The following is a 16451-nucleotide window of genomic DNA, read 5'->3' as shown; positions in this document are numbered from 1 at the left end:
TGTGTCTATTTTTTTATTTTATTAACCAAACAATGTCTTCTGAGATAGGTGTGTGAGGATTAAGAAATGAAGAATGCTAAACAGGCATCTATAAGCTTTTTGTGCTTGTTAGCAAAACTTGTGCACCAAACATGTTCTTGCCGATTATCTATGTTCAGGGTATGGGGAAAATTGTGCACATTTAATTCTTGGCCAAACTAATATTTCAATCATGAAGTCTTGACTAAATGACAGTGGGGAAGAAGGAAGTAATAACTTCTCTTAAATGTACAAATATCGGTTATATACATATAAAGCAAGCTCAAGCTAGTAACCAGTTTGCACTAGGGGTCAAACCCATGTTTCGAACTCCAGAACATGACAAGTGAAAAAGTCTGTGCTGAACTCCCCGTGTATGGATAAAACAGTTGGTCATTGTGCAGTATTGTGAATTGTTTTTAGGGGACTTTGAGGGTTGTGACAGATTGGATCAAAGCTGCACACATGACCGGCGCCCATCTAAAGTCCTGTCCCCCATTTACGAGATGGATGTAGGAGAGGTATTCGAGCAAAGCTTGGACACGAACAGGACCAAGGAAGAACCGCAGGACGAGACTCATAAGGACGAAGAGGGGACGGAAAAGAAAAAGGAGGACAACGAAGAGGAGGATGAGACCACTAAGTTTGCAGATCGTGACTGGAGCTTGCTTCGGCAGCTCCTATCTGAGCAGGAGTCGAGTCTTGGTGTGATAAACCCAGTCCCCGAGGACCTGAACCTGGCTCAGTATTTGATCAAGCAGACCCTGTCCCTGTCTCGAGACTGTGTGAATGAGCAGGCCTTTGCTCATCATGAGAAAGAGATTCAAGGTTTCAAGCGCTGGGCTGAGCTCATCTCTCCAATGGAGGACTCTACCACCAGCATCACTGTGACTAGCTTCTCTCCGGAGGACGCTGCCTCTCCGCAGGGAGAGTGGACCATCGTGGAGCTAGAGACGCACCACTGACGAGGATGAACGTCTTTTTGTGTAGGGAGTTTTGGAGTACTGCATTTTCTTCCCTCTACACTGACATGTGGATGTTTCTACTTCTTTTTAAGGGACGACAGGTAACCTTTTTCGGCTGTACATTAACTTATTTCATGAAGTTATATCTTCTAAGGTACTTAACAAAGAGTGGACTGATGGACTTGATGTTGATTTGCATGTGGACATTTTTGTATAAGTTATACCGTTTTACTTGGTGTCGCTTTGATCTTTGTAGAAAACGAAAAATGCATACCTGTTGCACTTTCTGTTAAACAATTGTTAGACAATGGCTTTGACAAAGGATTTAGTATATGTAGTAAGTATGGTGCTTTACATCCATTGTTGTATGTAATAAAAAATATAGTTATACTTTTTTGCCTTGTTTGTCATAAGCTTGGATCAAAATTTGACATTAGCAAGGTATAATTAATAAATATATACAGGAGTGACAAAGGAAAAACCTGAATAACTGATTGGACAAACAAAAATGAGTGAATATGCTTCCATCCTACATCTTCCCTACATTCTCTGTGGCATGTCTAAACATCGTCTACATGCATTAAACGCACCACTACTGTCATCAAAATACCTGCACTGTTTTGTGCTGCACCTGTCTAGTGCAGTTTGACAGACTTTTAGAATCTATGCCAAGGTGCACTGAAGCTGCTCTGGCAGTTCATGATGGCTCAGTGCCAGACTGGCTTTTTTTTTTTTTATATATGCTGGCTTTTCCTTTAATTTGTCATTCATCTGCAGATATTTATTTAGAGACCCTCAATTTTTATTGAATTCCTTCAACACAACTTTTGTGGAATAAGAATTGGTGCATGTAAATGCAGTGTAATAGCATGTTACTCATTCAGTGACTGTAAGAGAGCAGCTTACAGTACACAGGAGACTCAGCAAACTGCGCACATCATAAAAACTTCCTACAGGCCCTTTTCCCTGTGTCCTGCAGGAAGATGATGTCCTCTTCAATCTCTCTGTCTTGGCCTTTCAGTCAAGGCGGGTAAGCTCCTGGAATGAGACCGAGCTTGCCCCTGAGCCCTTTTATTTCATATTGAACATGTTTGACTGTTTCTTCCCTGACGATTCAACAGGTATTGACACACCCTTGTTCTTGATAGTTGACTGTTTCAGCCGAGTGCACTGTAGAGTTGCTTCTTGCAGGGATGATAGAGTAGTCCCTATTAAATAAAATGTTCATGGCCCACACACTCTTTCAGGGCTCCAAACAAAATCGACAAGCACAACCAAACTCACATATTTTACAGTTCAGATAAGCCCACATAAGCCTTGTCTCTGAAGGACTAGAGCTCACTTAAACATAAATCAATAAGGTTATATATGCATTGTCACCAGGTTCACTGTAAATTACAGAGATAACCAATTCTAGGATCCTATAAAGGGATTCCTTTTCCTTTTTCTTTATTAAGTAATACATAGCATTATTCCACTAGTTGACTTTATTGTTAAAAATATAAAAAGGTTTTCACAGCATTGGACAGATGTGTTAGCTGGAACCCATAATCCCTGCTGCAACATCTACTAGGAGCGGCACTTCATCCTGCTGACCACCAGATGCCACTAATGTGCACTATGTTGAAAAAAATTGAGTAATGACCCTCCCAGTACATTTGGGAGGAATGCTTCATTGCTTCAGAAAGTTTCAGTTTGCAGTCAATACACAAGACAAGGCCAAAAACAACAGCTCAGAACTTACATGAATTATAGTTATCAGCAAGGCTTCAGGAGGTGTGTGAGAGTCCTTGTGCTTTGTATATTGTGGGGACAGGAAATGAGCATGACAATAGATGAAGTATCCTTAGAATTTGGGGGAGGCTGCCCTCTGTTGGTGTTTCAGTGGAATGTCCCAGATGGATGTGACAGGCTCATTCACACCTAGAAATTTAGAGTAACATGTCTACCTGCTGGCATGTTTTCCAGCAGCTCATGCAGACAGTGAGAACAAGTGAAACTCCACACAGACAGTACCCCAATCTCAGAACTGAACCCTAAACTTCAATAATCTTCACTTCACATGTTCATTTACCATATTTTTATATTACTGTAGCAGGATTTTTCTTTTCATTAATGTTTCTAATGCCTCTAAAACAACACTATAGCTTAGTTTTTGCTGTAGTTCAGTGCTGTAATGTTTCCTGAGCTAAGCCTTTGCACAGTCCTTATCTGCAGCGTGTCTGAAATGACATCCCATTCACTATGTAGTGGACTGCTTTAGGACTTTTTTAGACATTTCCAACAGCACAGTGAAGAATATGTAATATTATCACAAAATCCCACAATATAACACAGTAGGTTTAATGATAACCCATAATGCAATATGATGTTTGTAGTGAGAAGTGAGTAGGGCACCATTTCAGGCACAACCCTTCTGTCGAGCCTGGAAAACAGCTGCTTATAACTTAGCAAAGTTCCATTGCACACAGTATTTAATGATAAGACCTTGTATTTCGCTTTCTTAGCTGCTTTTGCTTGTCTGATCACTCAGACTGCAATAATGCTAGTGTGGCTCTTTTCAGTATTATGGTAGTGCTAAGATAACAATAGTGTACTTTCCCGTAACTGCTGGAGTTTAGACATTAAACAAAAGGCAAATAAATAAATAAATAAATGAAATAAAAAATAAGTAAAGTCACAGAACCTGATGGATATGGATAAATAGTAATGTATTATAGTCTGTAAAATATGGTATATACAATATTTATATCTGTCTACTCTGTGGTCACAGATACAAAGTCTCTATTGAATCAGCAAAATGTGTCACTTTGACATACCCTAAAGATAAGACTCCCAAGTAGGCCAGTTCTTAATATTCAATACATCTCTATTTTAACTTAATAATATAATAAGCCTTATTGTTAAAATGAAGCATTCATTGTATGCTTACGGGTTTAAGCAAATTAAAGAAGCCTCTTTTGGGTTTCATGTGACAAACTAATGTACGTTTCTAAGGAGCAGTTGTTTTACACTTGAGGCAACCTTTGGTTGTGTTTGAAGAATCATCTTGTTTAGCTTTTTTTTTTTTTTATCCTCAGCTAAATTTAAACCACATTCCTGTCCTGAGCAAGTGAGGTGGTTGGAGAAACAGCTTGAGAAAGAGAAGGAATTAGCTTCCAGTGAGCTAAAGAAGACACGGCAGAGAGCTGTGGAAGCTGAGAAGAGGGCACAGAGACACCAGAGCAAAGTGGTGGCACTCCTTCTGTCTGTTTGGACATTTTTATTAGGGTTCTGAACTTATTATTACCTTTTTTTTTTATCTGTTTTGGGACAATAGCTGTGTCTCAAATCAAATACCTGTGTATTGTTTTAGACAATGAGTTTACATTGCTCTCTAATATGTTCACAATAAGTTTGGCAAATCTTTTGTGTAGTCCATGTTTGTAAAACCCTTGAAAGTCCCAGAATTTAATTTTAAAGAACATGTATGAACAGTGATAATAGTTAGTATTTGAATTTAATGAACCTTTTATGTCCTAGATTTCATTCATTCAATCATTATCAGCATCCTGCTCAGGGTTGCGATGGATCCTGAGTTTATCCCAGTAGCAGATTTTAAGGTTGGAAATGTTCTAGATATGTATACAGTAAATACTTTTAAGCATTAGATATTTGGCTCATTGTCTTAATTTGTTTATACAACTAAAACATCCTAGGATTGTAATAATAATAATAATAATAACTTTGGTAATATTATTATTATTATTCTTATTATTATTAATAATAATAATAATAATAATAATAATAATAATAATAATTTTGCATTATATATTTTCTATGAATGCACACAATAACATGGAAAATATATTAATATACAGTGGCATCCAAAAGTCTGAGAATCCATTGAAAATCAGGGATTATTTATTTATTTATTTATTTAAAATGAGAAAATAAACAGAATACATACCAAACAGAGGACATACCAAATACTAAGAAACTCTGAAATTCATTTCTATGGTTCTACTTCACTCAGGTTATTGCTGATAATATCATTTGTAAAGAAAACAGAAGCATTTTCACTAGTGGTCTCAGACTTTTACACCCCACTGTATAACTTGGAACAATAGTGGTAGATAATTATAGGTTACTACAGGAGAGACTCTAATAGACTGGTATATTTGTTTGTACATCTTATTTAATCAGTTGTACGTTTTTATTATTAAATGTGACTAGAATATTGGCATTAGCATTTGTGGTGACTTGCATAGAAATAGAATTATAGGACTAGTAAAAGGCTCTGTCAGATGAGTGTTCTGTGTCCCTGATAATTCCTAGAGTTAATGAGGTCAGTTAGCTGGAGGCCTAGTAGGAGGCAGAACTCATGACCATTAGATCACATTTTGTTTGTCAAGAAGACATTTTCCACCAAAGGGAGTGGTTAAAAAGGACAACAGCAGTGTCATAAAAGACCTTATAAATTTGGAGGACTTACTTAACAGTACTGGTACAGCTAAGTATTTCGATCAGAAGTGGTGATGCTCTGTGATAGAATAGTATAGTGCCAGTTGCTTTGCTTTTCTACACAAACAGTTACAGGTTCTGTTTGGAGCTGTGCTTCCACATGATACTCCACTGTTTATTTATTCCTAATATTTGTTGACCGGCATCCTTTCTACTCTTACTGAGTCTTGACGAGTGTGTGTGTGTGGGTGTTGGCCGTGCAGCCAGCTTCAGGAGGACATGAGTAAGTTTCGTGGTGAGCTGAGTGAGAAGGAGCGGGAGCTGCTGAAGATCCGCAGGGCCAGTGGAGCCAAAGCGTCACAGCTGGCTCAGATGGAGAAGATGCTGCAGGAAACCAAAAGCATGATGGACAAGAAGAATGAGATGGGTACAGAAAAAAACATTTGCGGGGACAACATGGGTCTGTATCACAGTTCTCTTTGTGTTTGTTTAATGGACATTTACTTGCTTAATATCTGTGAACTGAGTGTGATATTTATTTCAACACTGGAAGTGTGTGTGCCTATGTGTGATATTATTTGCATCATTCTAAAGCTTGTCCCACAGGTTCAGTGCATCACATTACATTAAATATATTTGAAGCAGCAAGTATAGCTGAGTACAAAACTTATAAAGGAGCCAATAGTGATGCAAGTTCTATCTGACACTTCTTTCTCTTTCTTTTCACTTCCGTTAGTGTCTGAGCTGGAGGAGAAGGTGCAGCGCAGTAAACGAGAGCGACGTAACTCTCTGCACCGCACACAGCTGCTGGAAAGTCAAATGAAGACAGTGCGTGGTGAGCTGGTGGACACGCTGGACCACTTGCAGGCACTCAGAGACGTCCTGCGCCGCTCACAGCAGAAAGCAGAAGAGCGCCAAGCAGCCATGGAGAAACTGAATGCCGAATGCCTGAGGCCCTGACCAGCAAACCTGACCTCCATGTTGTACATGATGTACACTGACATCCTATTGATCTGACTGTTCTATCATTTTATAAGACAATGATGGTATCTTACCTCCCAGTCTCCAAGAGCATTTATATTTTGCTGGTTTAACACCCATTTAGGACTTTAAAACAGCTTGGCATGAATGACTTTTGTATGTTAAGACTTATGTTCTGAAATACTTTATCCATTGTGTGTGTTGAAAAGTAGAATTGTGTTTAAACTGGAAATGTTGGATATCATTTGGCAACTGTGATTTGGAAAAGCTCCTGTTTTTTTCGCCAATAGACACTTGCTTATGCTGTGAAGAGAGTAAGGGTTTTCTGCACGTATTAGATGAAAATGTCATTGGACCGTATTGTTTAGAAATGACAAGCTATATTGACACAATATATTCACCAATAGAACTGTGTTTCCTTTTGACAGTGTGGGAGAAGTATATGTGATTTTTAAAAATTGTTTGTATTCTCAATAACTTATATGATATTTAAGGACTAGCTGATATGAAAAATATCACCAATGCAATACCAAATATATGCAGCTATAAATTAATATAACACCTGCTGATAATATCAGAAAATATAATTTTATAGAGTCAAAAATAAAGCAGCCTCCAATAGTTTTAATTAAACAGAGCTTTATCTAATATTATTGTCAAATAACAACATGTGCAACAATGCAGTTGAACCATACACTGAAAATGACGCACTGACGCCTAACCCACATAATAGATATTGTTAGTACAATATAAATGACCATACTGTAAACATCATGATGGGTGTGTGTAAAGAGTCTTCTTAGCTTGTTGCGGAGCTATTTCCACTCTGTTGATTCAATGTTTTTATGTCAAGTCTCTTAGAACTGTAAAAGGTCAATATGTGTCAATATAAATATTTAATATAACAACAATTGTCTGACCTTTTTCTCAGATTACAATATTTTTAAAATATTGTACTAGTGCAGAAGGTAGTGTTTCCACTTCACAGCTCCAGGGTCTCTTGGTTTGATCCTGAGCTCAGATGACTGTTTATGCAGAATTCTGCATGTTCGTTTGTGCATGTGTGAGTTTCCCCACAGTTCTGTGGTTTCCTCCCACCTCCCAAAAACATCAGGAGGAGGTTTGGCTGCACTAAATTGCTGCAGGTGTGAATGAGTGTCAATGTGTGTGTATGGTGTCCTGTGATGGACTGGGGTCCCATCCAAGATGTAGTCACGCATGGTGTGCCAGGGATCTGGATCTGCCGCAATCTGACCAGAGTAAAGCAGTTACTAAAGATGAATTAATAAATGTATACATTTTACTATGGTTTAAAACATGTATTAAAATCAAAGCACTTTTTTGGCTAAACAGAATTATGGAATTGCCTTCTTCACGTGCAATGCTGCTTTTTAATTTGCCCAAAATATTGATGCTTCTCCCAAATGTAACAGAAAGCTAATCATGATTATTTGAAATTTTCATCATAACAGTATTATTGGCTCATTTCTAGCTACTCCATATAAGCTTATTGTATCACCACTGGTTCCTAATCACTGATCATTTACATTATTTGGACTGGTTGTTTACTTTTTTTTTTTATTTCACTGCAATGTTTCTGAAGTACGGTGTTACATGTGTTTAAATAAAGACTTTTGAGTCATCTGCTTCTCACTTGTGTGATAGTCATATGGTGTCCTTTCACTGAGTTTTTTTTTTATTGTATGAGGTTTTGTTTCATTCCCCCAAAAGGAATGCACAAGGCAAGTTGGCAAATGAGAAAAGAGGTTGAACAAGATCAGTCACTGCAAGAAACAGATGAGAATCTTCAGCAAACAGCACACAAGGTTTTGATGAACATATATTTTCACATGCAGTACAAGTATAAATCTATTACTAAGAATTGCTATTATTCCATTAGGTACTTACTGAAATGATGTATTTCAAACATATTTCCCTAGTATACTGAAAACTGAAAGCTGTATGAATATATCACATAGGAGGAGCAGCCTGAGTTTGTGTCATGAACGTTAAGAGACCACAACAACTAATGCTGTGTGTTAGTAGTGTACTACTGTTCGAATTACAATACAGGCCTGTACCACATCATTAGAAAAACTGAAGTAAACAGTCTCTGAATACAATATTCCAATAGATTTTAGTTTCATACAAAGATTTCTCACAGTTAAAAACCAATTTGTATAAAGTCTGTATGTCTGTGATTTAGCTTGGCTGCTATTATATATTATTAAGTGAATTATAATTTAAAGGGATTATGAAGTGGATATGGAGAATAGGTTGATCTGTCTGTAGGAGGTGCTAAAAAAGTCAGCCAGGTGATGTCAGGTTAGGGAATATTCTCTATAGCTTGCATTTTTTGTGCTTGCTTATGTGGATTGCTTGTTTTTGCCCCTCTATGAATGTGTTAGGACTTGGTGCAAGCTCAGCTGCAGAGCAAAGAGAAATTTGAACAAGTATGACCGGTATTCAAACAGTGCTTTAAGATTGTCATCTAATCTTTATGGTTCCAAGCATTTACCACTGAGAGTAAATGATATTGCCAGATAAGAGAGGTACACATCAAATTTACATTTCCATATGTTCATTTTGCCAGTAACTTTTATCCAAAGTGAAACAGACTCCAATCCAAGCACAATCCAAGCAGTTGGGAGTTAATAGGCTTCTGCTCAGGTGGCTCTCTGGCATCACTGATATTTGAAATCACAACCTTACAGTCACTGACACAGAACCCTGAAGGAACAGTTTAGCTAAAAAGAAATCCTAGACAATTTCTCTCATCATACATCAGCCAAGGCATGTTTGGTGTCCAAAGTTTGCTTCTTTAAGGTTAATGCAGCTAACAGGCAAACTGCAAAGCAAACTCATCAGACACTTGCATTCGAGGCTCAGTAATACTATTTGTACAGTCAGATTCCTCAGATTCCGGTTCTTAACTGGCAGCAGTGGAACAAGATGTGAACTTCTGCAGCCCAATCACCTCAAGGTTACATGTGTTGTGCATTCTGAGATGTTTCTTCTGCTCATCATGGTTATTTGAGTTACAGTAGGCTTCCTGTTTACATGACCCAGTCTGGCCATTCTCCTTTGACTTCTCTCATCTACAATTTCTTTCCCCTCCCAGAACTTTTTTTTTTTTTCACAATTCTATATAAAATTTAAACCAGTGTGCATGAATATCCTAAGGGATCAGCAGTTTCTGAAATACTCAAACCAGCCCTACTGGCACCAACAACCATAGTATGGTCAGAGTCACTGAGATCATATTTTTCCCCTTTCTGTTATTTAATGTGAACTTTAACTGAAGCTCTTGACCTGTATCTGCCTGATCTTATGCATTGTGCTACTGCCACCTGATTGGCTGATTGGATAATTGCATAAATGTACAGATGTACAGGTGTTCCTAAGTGGACGGTGAGTGTATACTGTATATGCAAATCAAATTGGAACTATACTATAATCCAAGGCAACATACAATTCTGCCTTCAAATTTTGGTCCACACTTTCGACCTGAGTCTGAGGCTTGTGCAAACTGACACCAAACTATGTATATATTGAACAAGAGAAAGATTATGTTTGTGTCAGAAACCAAATAAGTAGAGATACTGAACACGGTATGGCTTGAGGTGAGTGTGTAATGATTTAGACTTGCAGTTTGCATAGTGTTAAACTATTAGCTATGACTTTCCCTTAACATTTATTACATTGGTCTTATACTGTATCTCCAATGCAAAAAGAAAAAAAAAACAACCATGGACATTGATGAGTTAAATAAACAAATGATAATTCAGAGGGATAATGAAATTAAGTGTAAAGTTAGCAATAAAATGTGTGAACATTTTACTGTTCACCCCCAGCTGCAAAAACTTCAGTTTGAAGTTTAATATTGATGGGCAAAATGAAATGTTAATATCAACGTACAAAAACGTCACTGTTAATGGTAAAGCAATGTGAATAGCAGGCAGTATTTCAAACCTAATACTGAACTAAACATTTATTAAATTTGACACTTGTTGGTTTATGAAAACATGTAGTTAGACAACTTATGTATATTATTATACATTCTATACATTATAATTATACTGTATATTAATATAAACATATTATGTGGGGAGACTGTGAGGATCAGCCAGAATATGCTAGAAAAAAGACTAGAAAACCACTGCTTTAGTATTTCTAAGTCTGTAGATTAGCCATATGTCAAAACTGCCCAACTCAAGCAGGCAGGAAAACGCTACGAATAAGCTATATATGGATTTTACTGACTGAAGCAAGTTCTTCAGCATGCCATTTCTGTGTTTACAAAACATTATATCTGTAACACAATCTTACCTTCATCACTTACTTACTCCATCATATTTATCTGTAATAACAAGCTAAGTACAACACTAAAAATGCTTATCTCTAGCAGCCTCTTTCACTTTCTCTGTTGCTCTACTACAGTCATGCACACACTTGTCTTGTTTTCATGCTCTAGATTTCAGCATTTAAGTGGAAATGACCAAGACACACTGAGTCATAAACTGCATTAGTGTTCCTTCTCATAAAATTACAGTAGATGTCAGTCCGACTATGTGCACATGCTTTCAAAGGGATTTTTTTTTTGTGTTCACTTGTTTTTAAACTGATGTAGTTCAGCTGCACCATGAATAGTTAATTCTCTTCCAATCTTTGCAATAGATTTACAATAGAAATGATGAATCATAGACCCACAGTATGCACTTTCACTTAACTTTTATTTGAAAATGTATTAGATTGACTTTAGATTATTTGCTATAAAACAAGATTTTAGCTGTCACAGAGTATTTTTAAACTAGTTCAATCTGGCAACACTGTCATTAAGTGTCTGTCTACTGTCTACCTATTTTTGACGACTTTGTGCAATAACAACTCTATGGAAGCTAAGTGCGATTGCACAATATCTAGAAAGGCGAGCAATTCAAAAAAACACTGGCTTATCTACCTGAATACTAATTACCTCTTTTGAGTGACCATCTCTTTTAAATCGTTGGTCACTCAAAAGAGGTAATTAGTATTCAGATAGAGTTTAAAATATGTGGAGTTGTGAATGAGGTCTTAATGAAGATTAACGTTGGTAAATGGCTGATATAAATGGTGCGATAGTGGGTTTGTTTTTTTTTTTAGTAAGAAAAAATTACATACTGCAACTATGACAGGGAATATTTTTTGGTAGTCTTTCCAAACCAAAAAGTTGGAATGAGTTTCTACAAGAAATGCACTGATTAAACCTGGATAAAGATGTTAAACCTGAACTTCTTTCTTGCCCAGTTTTGCCCCATTCATGTCGGTTTCACATCGGCTTTAGTTGCAAAGAGCAGGCCTTGTTATCAGAATGACGATCAGAATTAATTCACAGATGTAATGTTATTCCAGAACACTGACTTTCTATTTTTCTGTCATCGAACACAGTTTCAGCCCGCTATTATTATAAGCTTAAGATTCAGCAGATCAGGTTTGACAGGTATGTACAGGTATGTACAGTATGTTTAAATGTATTGCACTTCACAATGGTGTGACACACCTCAATGCTGTAACTATAGCATGAGCTACTCATTCTGAATCCCACCAGCTGCTGCACCACAATCTGGATGATGGTAGAACAATTTTTACTAGATGGATTAAACAGCATGTACAGATGACAAAACAATCTTTTCAGAATGAGGAATATACAAATATGTGAAAACAGTGATGAGACTGAGCAAAATAAAGTCCAGCTCAAAGCCTTTCTCCTGCTAGCAAAACACGTCACCTTGTAGTTAACATATTGGGAGAAAGTAAAGTTGAAACACTGGCCAACAACTTTATTAGACTATGTTAGCTACCACTTCTTAGCCTAGTCAAATAGGACTGGGCAGCACATTGGACCATGGACTTCCCTTGTACTATGGCTTTTAGTCTGACAATGATTTCATTAAATTAGAAATGTCTAAATATGTAAGTGCATTCTTTTTTAAAAATCTAACTCTTGTGCTAATCATATCTGTCATATGTCTAATTGAAACATGGTCCACAGAAACTGCCAGACATTTTGGTGAGGTTTTTTTTCCTATTCCATGTCTGTTTGTGGTGGGACCTGGTTTTCAGATTATTGCAACTAAAAAAAAGTTTCTGGGCAAATGCAGGGTTTTACATCATGTTTCCATTTTAGTATATAAAAGTGAGAATGGAAAACTGAATGAAGATTTATTCATTAGTTTGTTAGAACAGAACAGAATAAAACAGAGAGATCTGTGGTACAGTTCCTCTCGAGTGAGACGTGGCATCCGTGGTGCTGTGATGGCTGCTAGTATTAATGTGACACTGAAGTACAAATTTAGAAAAAAGGGAGGTAGAAGCATCTGGGATCTGTTCTGCCCTAAAGGGGTTTCAGAATTCTCTCCAGATTCCACAGATTTCACAGGTACACAGCTATTTAAAGGTTGCCTTCTTATGAAACTCATTCACCTTTACAGACTGAATAATATGTCGTTTTTATTGGAAGGAAAAGTTTCTCATTGTCTGCAGGTGGTAGAACAGCAAAACATACAATGTTAAGCCATTTGTGTGGGGTTGTGTAAGTGTGAATTCTTGTGGACTAAGTTCTGAATGTGAGCAGCTGGAATGGTGCTGTCTAAAGCCAGAGGAAATTTCCACTGCCCCAGCGGGAAATGTGGAGGCACAATGTTTATGCAGAGGTTTGTTTAATCTCCTGAAATCACTTCTGTCTGTAATCATGTAACTAAATGTTTTGACTGTTGCACTACCTTACTCAGCTATTTACTAAACTGATTTGGTTATAATCATTGGCATATTTATTTAGATTTCATTTAGCTTTTCCATCACTGTCTGTTCATGTCTGACTAAATTCATATGCGTAGGATTTGTCTGATTGTGCATACAACTGGGTTGGATTAATCAGTATGTTTCTCATGAATGTGTTCATTCACTTTGTGCACTGGATGTCTCTGCAGGTTCACATACTGTCCCTTATAACACTCTCAAAAAAAAAAAACAACCCCAAAACTTAATGACTGGGGCCCATATTCACAAAGCTTCCTAAGCCTAAAAGTTGCTCCTAGTGAAAATTCTTAGAATTATGAAGTTTTCTTAGAATTTCCCCTTAAATTTAGGACTAAATCTTAGTAAAGATAAAAATGATTCACGAAACATCTTAGCCCTAAAAACAGCTCCTAAGGTAAAAATTGTTAAGAGTAGAGAGGAGGACTTTTAAGAGGCCTAAGAGTTTCTATAGCAGAGGACAAAATGGCGGAAAGAAGAAATATTCTCCAAACACTGAACGATCGTGAATTAATTAAATGCTACAGATTGGATCGTGATGGGATAATGTTTGTGGTCGAACTTATTAGAGATGCGCTCACATCTCCCACCCAACATAGTAATGCCATAACGCCAGACATGAAAGTGATTACAGCACTGAGGTATTTGGCAACTGGAAAAATGCAACAGTGCAGTAGTGATGACTTGTCCAATTTGGTTTTCTTGTTCTTTTACTTCCTTCCATCTCTCTTGGATTGTTGGCTACATACCATCCAAAAGTGCAACTTAAATAGACTGTCCTGCAATCATGTAAATTGGTAAAAGGTGAGCCATTTTGCTCCCATCAATCTGAAATGGATTACAAGTAATAAAATCAGTATAGTAAATAAATGTAAGAACTTAAATATAGTAACTACTGCGTGGAAATTGTTGCTTCAAAAGTAGACACATTTTCAACATTTGGCTGTTTTAATTAACTTGAAGATATTTAGCCTATAAGAGAAACTTTGCATAAAGTAGCCTGTATTCATGATTATAAAATTTCTTAATACAAACATTTTATGATTTCACTGTCCATTCTATTATCATATATTCTATTTTCACAAAGAGCGCATCTTAAGACCTTTACAGAGGTCTGCGTCATCCCTAGCAATGGGGTCAACCACACCTCCTCACTAAGATAAAGGTTTTTATACTTTCCTTACTCAGAGTTGCTCTGAGAAGTTTCCTAAATCACTTTTAGTCTAGGACTCCCAGCTAGGACTTTTTAGGCTAAGATAGGAGCTCTCTGAGAGATTTCTGAAGCTTTGTGAATACGGGCCCTGGGATTTTACAAACCGTCACTGAGGGACCTTTAGTTAGAGGAGCATTTTTAAGGTGCATAACTGGAAGTTGTACTGTATGTTGTACATTCATATTGTTTATACTTTGATGACTAAATCCTGAACAATACCTTTTCTTCTGCCAGTGAACAGCTGCAATCAAATCATGCCTTCAGATGAGTTTGCAGTAGAACTATCGGTAAGGGCATGGTGTGTGCATGTGTGTGTAACTAAAACAGGAGACAATAGCTGAAATTGCTGAGCTTGCTGTGAGGGGTTTAGGCTCTAAACCTCTCCTTGTGCTACTGATTGCACACATTGCACAATCACACACAGACTGAGCATATCTCCGCCAAGTTGCCACATGTAGACCACAAAGTGCTCAATCGCCCAAGCCACCAATTCTACAGTCCAAGCACATCAACATGCCTAATTTTTTCTTTTGGTGGGTTTTTGGCTCAGCTCAGATAGTGCTTTCATTTTTTTTATTTAAAAGGAAACATTTGTTCCCTTTTATGATCATTGAATATTGGAAACAATAGAGCATTTGTATTTGTTTGAAAATATACTTCTGCATTTAGTGGTCGCTTCCTAAAAAAGTAAATGTCCTTCCCTTATGAGTCAGAGTAAATTCCTTTTCCTTCTTGTATGGTATTTGCCAGTACTCTCTACACTTTTTTTTTTATTTTTTACCAGTAAAGACTATGTTGTCAGTTTATAAGATACACACAATATATAGGTACGCTTCATACAATTACTGTTTGTGTACAATCTGTTGATCTGTTTACCCGAACTATCAGTGGAAACACTTCAGCATAGGACAACCCCTGACCAGATATTATTTGGGCAGTGGACAGCACAATACATTGTAGTGTGTGAGATGCTTGTTTGAGTGTATAAGGTGTAGCAGTAGGCTCCAACAACACTGGTCACCAGATACACTTCCACCAATAAACACACACACACACGATGCTGTCCTGTGACCATGTCAGTGTCACTGCTGTTTGGTGGTCTGATGGGCAGTAACTGAAAAAATGTCTACAATTCCTTCACTCTGTTTGGTCTCTGGTCTGGTGAGAGGTTCTGATGGAGCTGAACCGAACTAGACGGGGCAATAATTTAGAGTAACCTCTCTGTGAGCCTGACTCACTCTGTGATTCTTACTTGTATATCTAATACACATTACACATGGGAACTGTGATCTATCACAAAGGTTGAAACTGAAGATTTCAATTCCCTCGCTTTGGAAGATATCTTAGATAAGAAGATATCCAATATCTAATAACAGACTGGGATAAACAGACCATGTTCTGCATTTGGAGTTGGGCTTAATATTAAAGTGAAAGGGGTTTATGGCTGTATATTGGTCGGATATTAAAACAAAAGCTGACTAGTCCTGCAGTTTTGGACCAGCTGCATGGAAATGTCTTCCCTGTTCCGTGGTTGAAGCCAGACTTTGTGGAGGATTTGGGAACAAAGAGCAAAGCAGACCTTAAAAAATATGAAACAATGGACGAAGGTGAATTAAAAGAAAAGGAACAGAAGAATAAAGAGAACCTAGCATCTGCTGGTATTGTTTATTTGATAAAATGGAAGATTTGCTAGGTAAGTAGGTGTACCTTGTAGCAAATTGCTGTAATATTTCACATTGAAGTTCAATTACATGTGAAACACATGTCAAAGTGCATTTCAAAGTGATGTCCTAAAATTGGATGTGAACTCATGTGACATAATTTGAACAACATATGATAAATATAACCAAATGTGAAAAATTAACATGTGAAAATAAATAAATAATAATAAAAAAAGTTTTAAAATATTATTTATTATAGCTTATTACATAGGCTTTTGTAGCAGGGTTATTATAATGAACTGAAATGAAAACTACAGTAAACATTTGTGTAAAGTACAATAAAGATTTTATTTACTCAAATGCTGAAGCAGAAGA

The 16451-nt window shown here is 37.1% G+C and overlaps 2 protein-coding genes across 3 annotated transcripts in view; both read left to right on the top strand.

Annotated features, from left to right (window-relative positions):
* Window positions 1-1373, top strand: part of btbd8 (BTB domain containing 8) — a 30943-nt gene extending 29570 nt beyond the window's left edge. For both annotated transcript variants that reach the window (XM_026917601.3, XM_026917595.3), the window contains exon 19: window positions 442-1373. In XM_026917601.3, the coding sequence (XP_026773402.3) occupies window positions 442-983 (542 nt within the window). In that variant the 3' untranslated portion in view covers window positions 984-1373. The remainder of the gene's footprint in view (window positions 1-441) is intronic.
* A 3534-nt stretch (window positions 1374-4907) lies between these two features.
* On the top strand, window positions 4908-8033 carry si:ch73-389b16.1 (uncharacterized). The gene is made up of 2 exons (XM_034298787.2): window positions 4908-5886; window positions 6163-8033. The coding sequence occupies exons 1-2, from the start codon at window positions 5706-5708 to the stop codon at window positions 6384-6386; spliced, it is 405 nt and encodes a 134-aa protein (XP_034154678.1). The 5' UTR covers window positions 4908-5705; the 3' UTR covers window positions 6387-8033.
* Window positions 8034-16451: the final 8418 nt, after the last annotated feature.

Source organism: Pangasianodon hypophthalmus, chromosome 2 (assembly GCF_027358585.1).
Source record: "Pangasianodon hypophthalmus isolate fPanHyp1 chromosome 2, fPanHyp1.pri, whole genome shotgun sequence".
Lineage (NCBI taxonomy): Eukaryota > Metazoa > Chordata > Actinopteri > Siluriformes > Pangasiidae > Pangasianodon > Pangasianodon hypophthalmus.
The sequence above is the reverse complement of the archived record's forward strand: the minus strand, read 5'-3'. Positions and strand labels throughout refer to the sequence as shown.

Excerpts from the sequence above, each read along its gene's own strand:
- si:ch73-389b16.1 (XM_034298787.2), top strand. The coding sequence starts at position 5,706 with ATGAGTAAGTTTCGTGGTGAGCTGAGTGAGAAGGAGCGGGAGCTGCTG. Across the intron at positions 5,887-6,162 it reads CATTTGCGGGGACAACATGG|TGTCTGAGCTGGAGGAGAAG; the intron begins GTCTGTATCACA and ends CACTTCCGTTAG.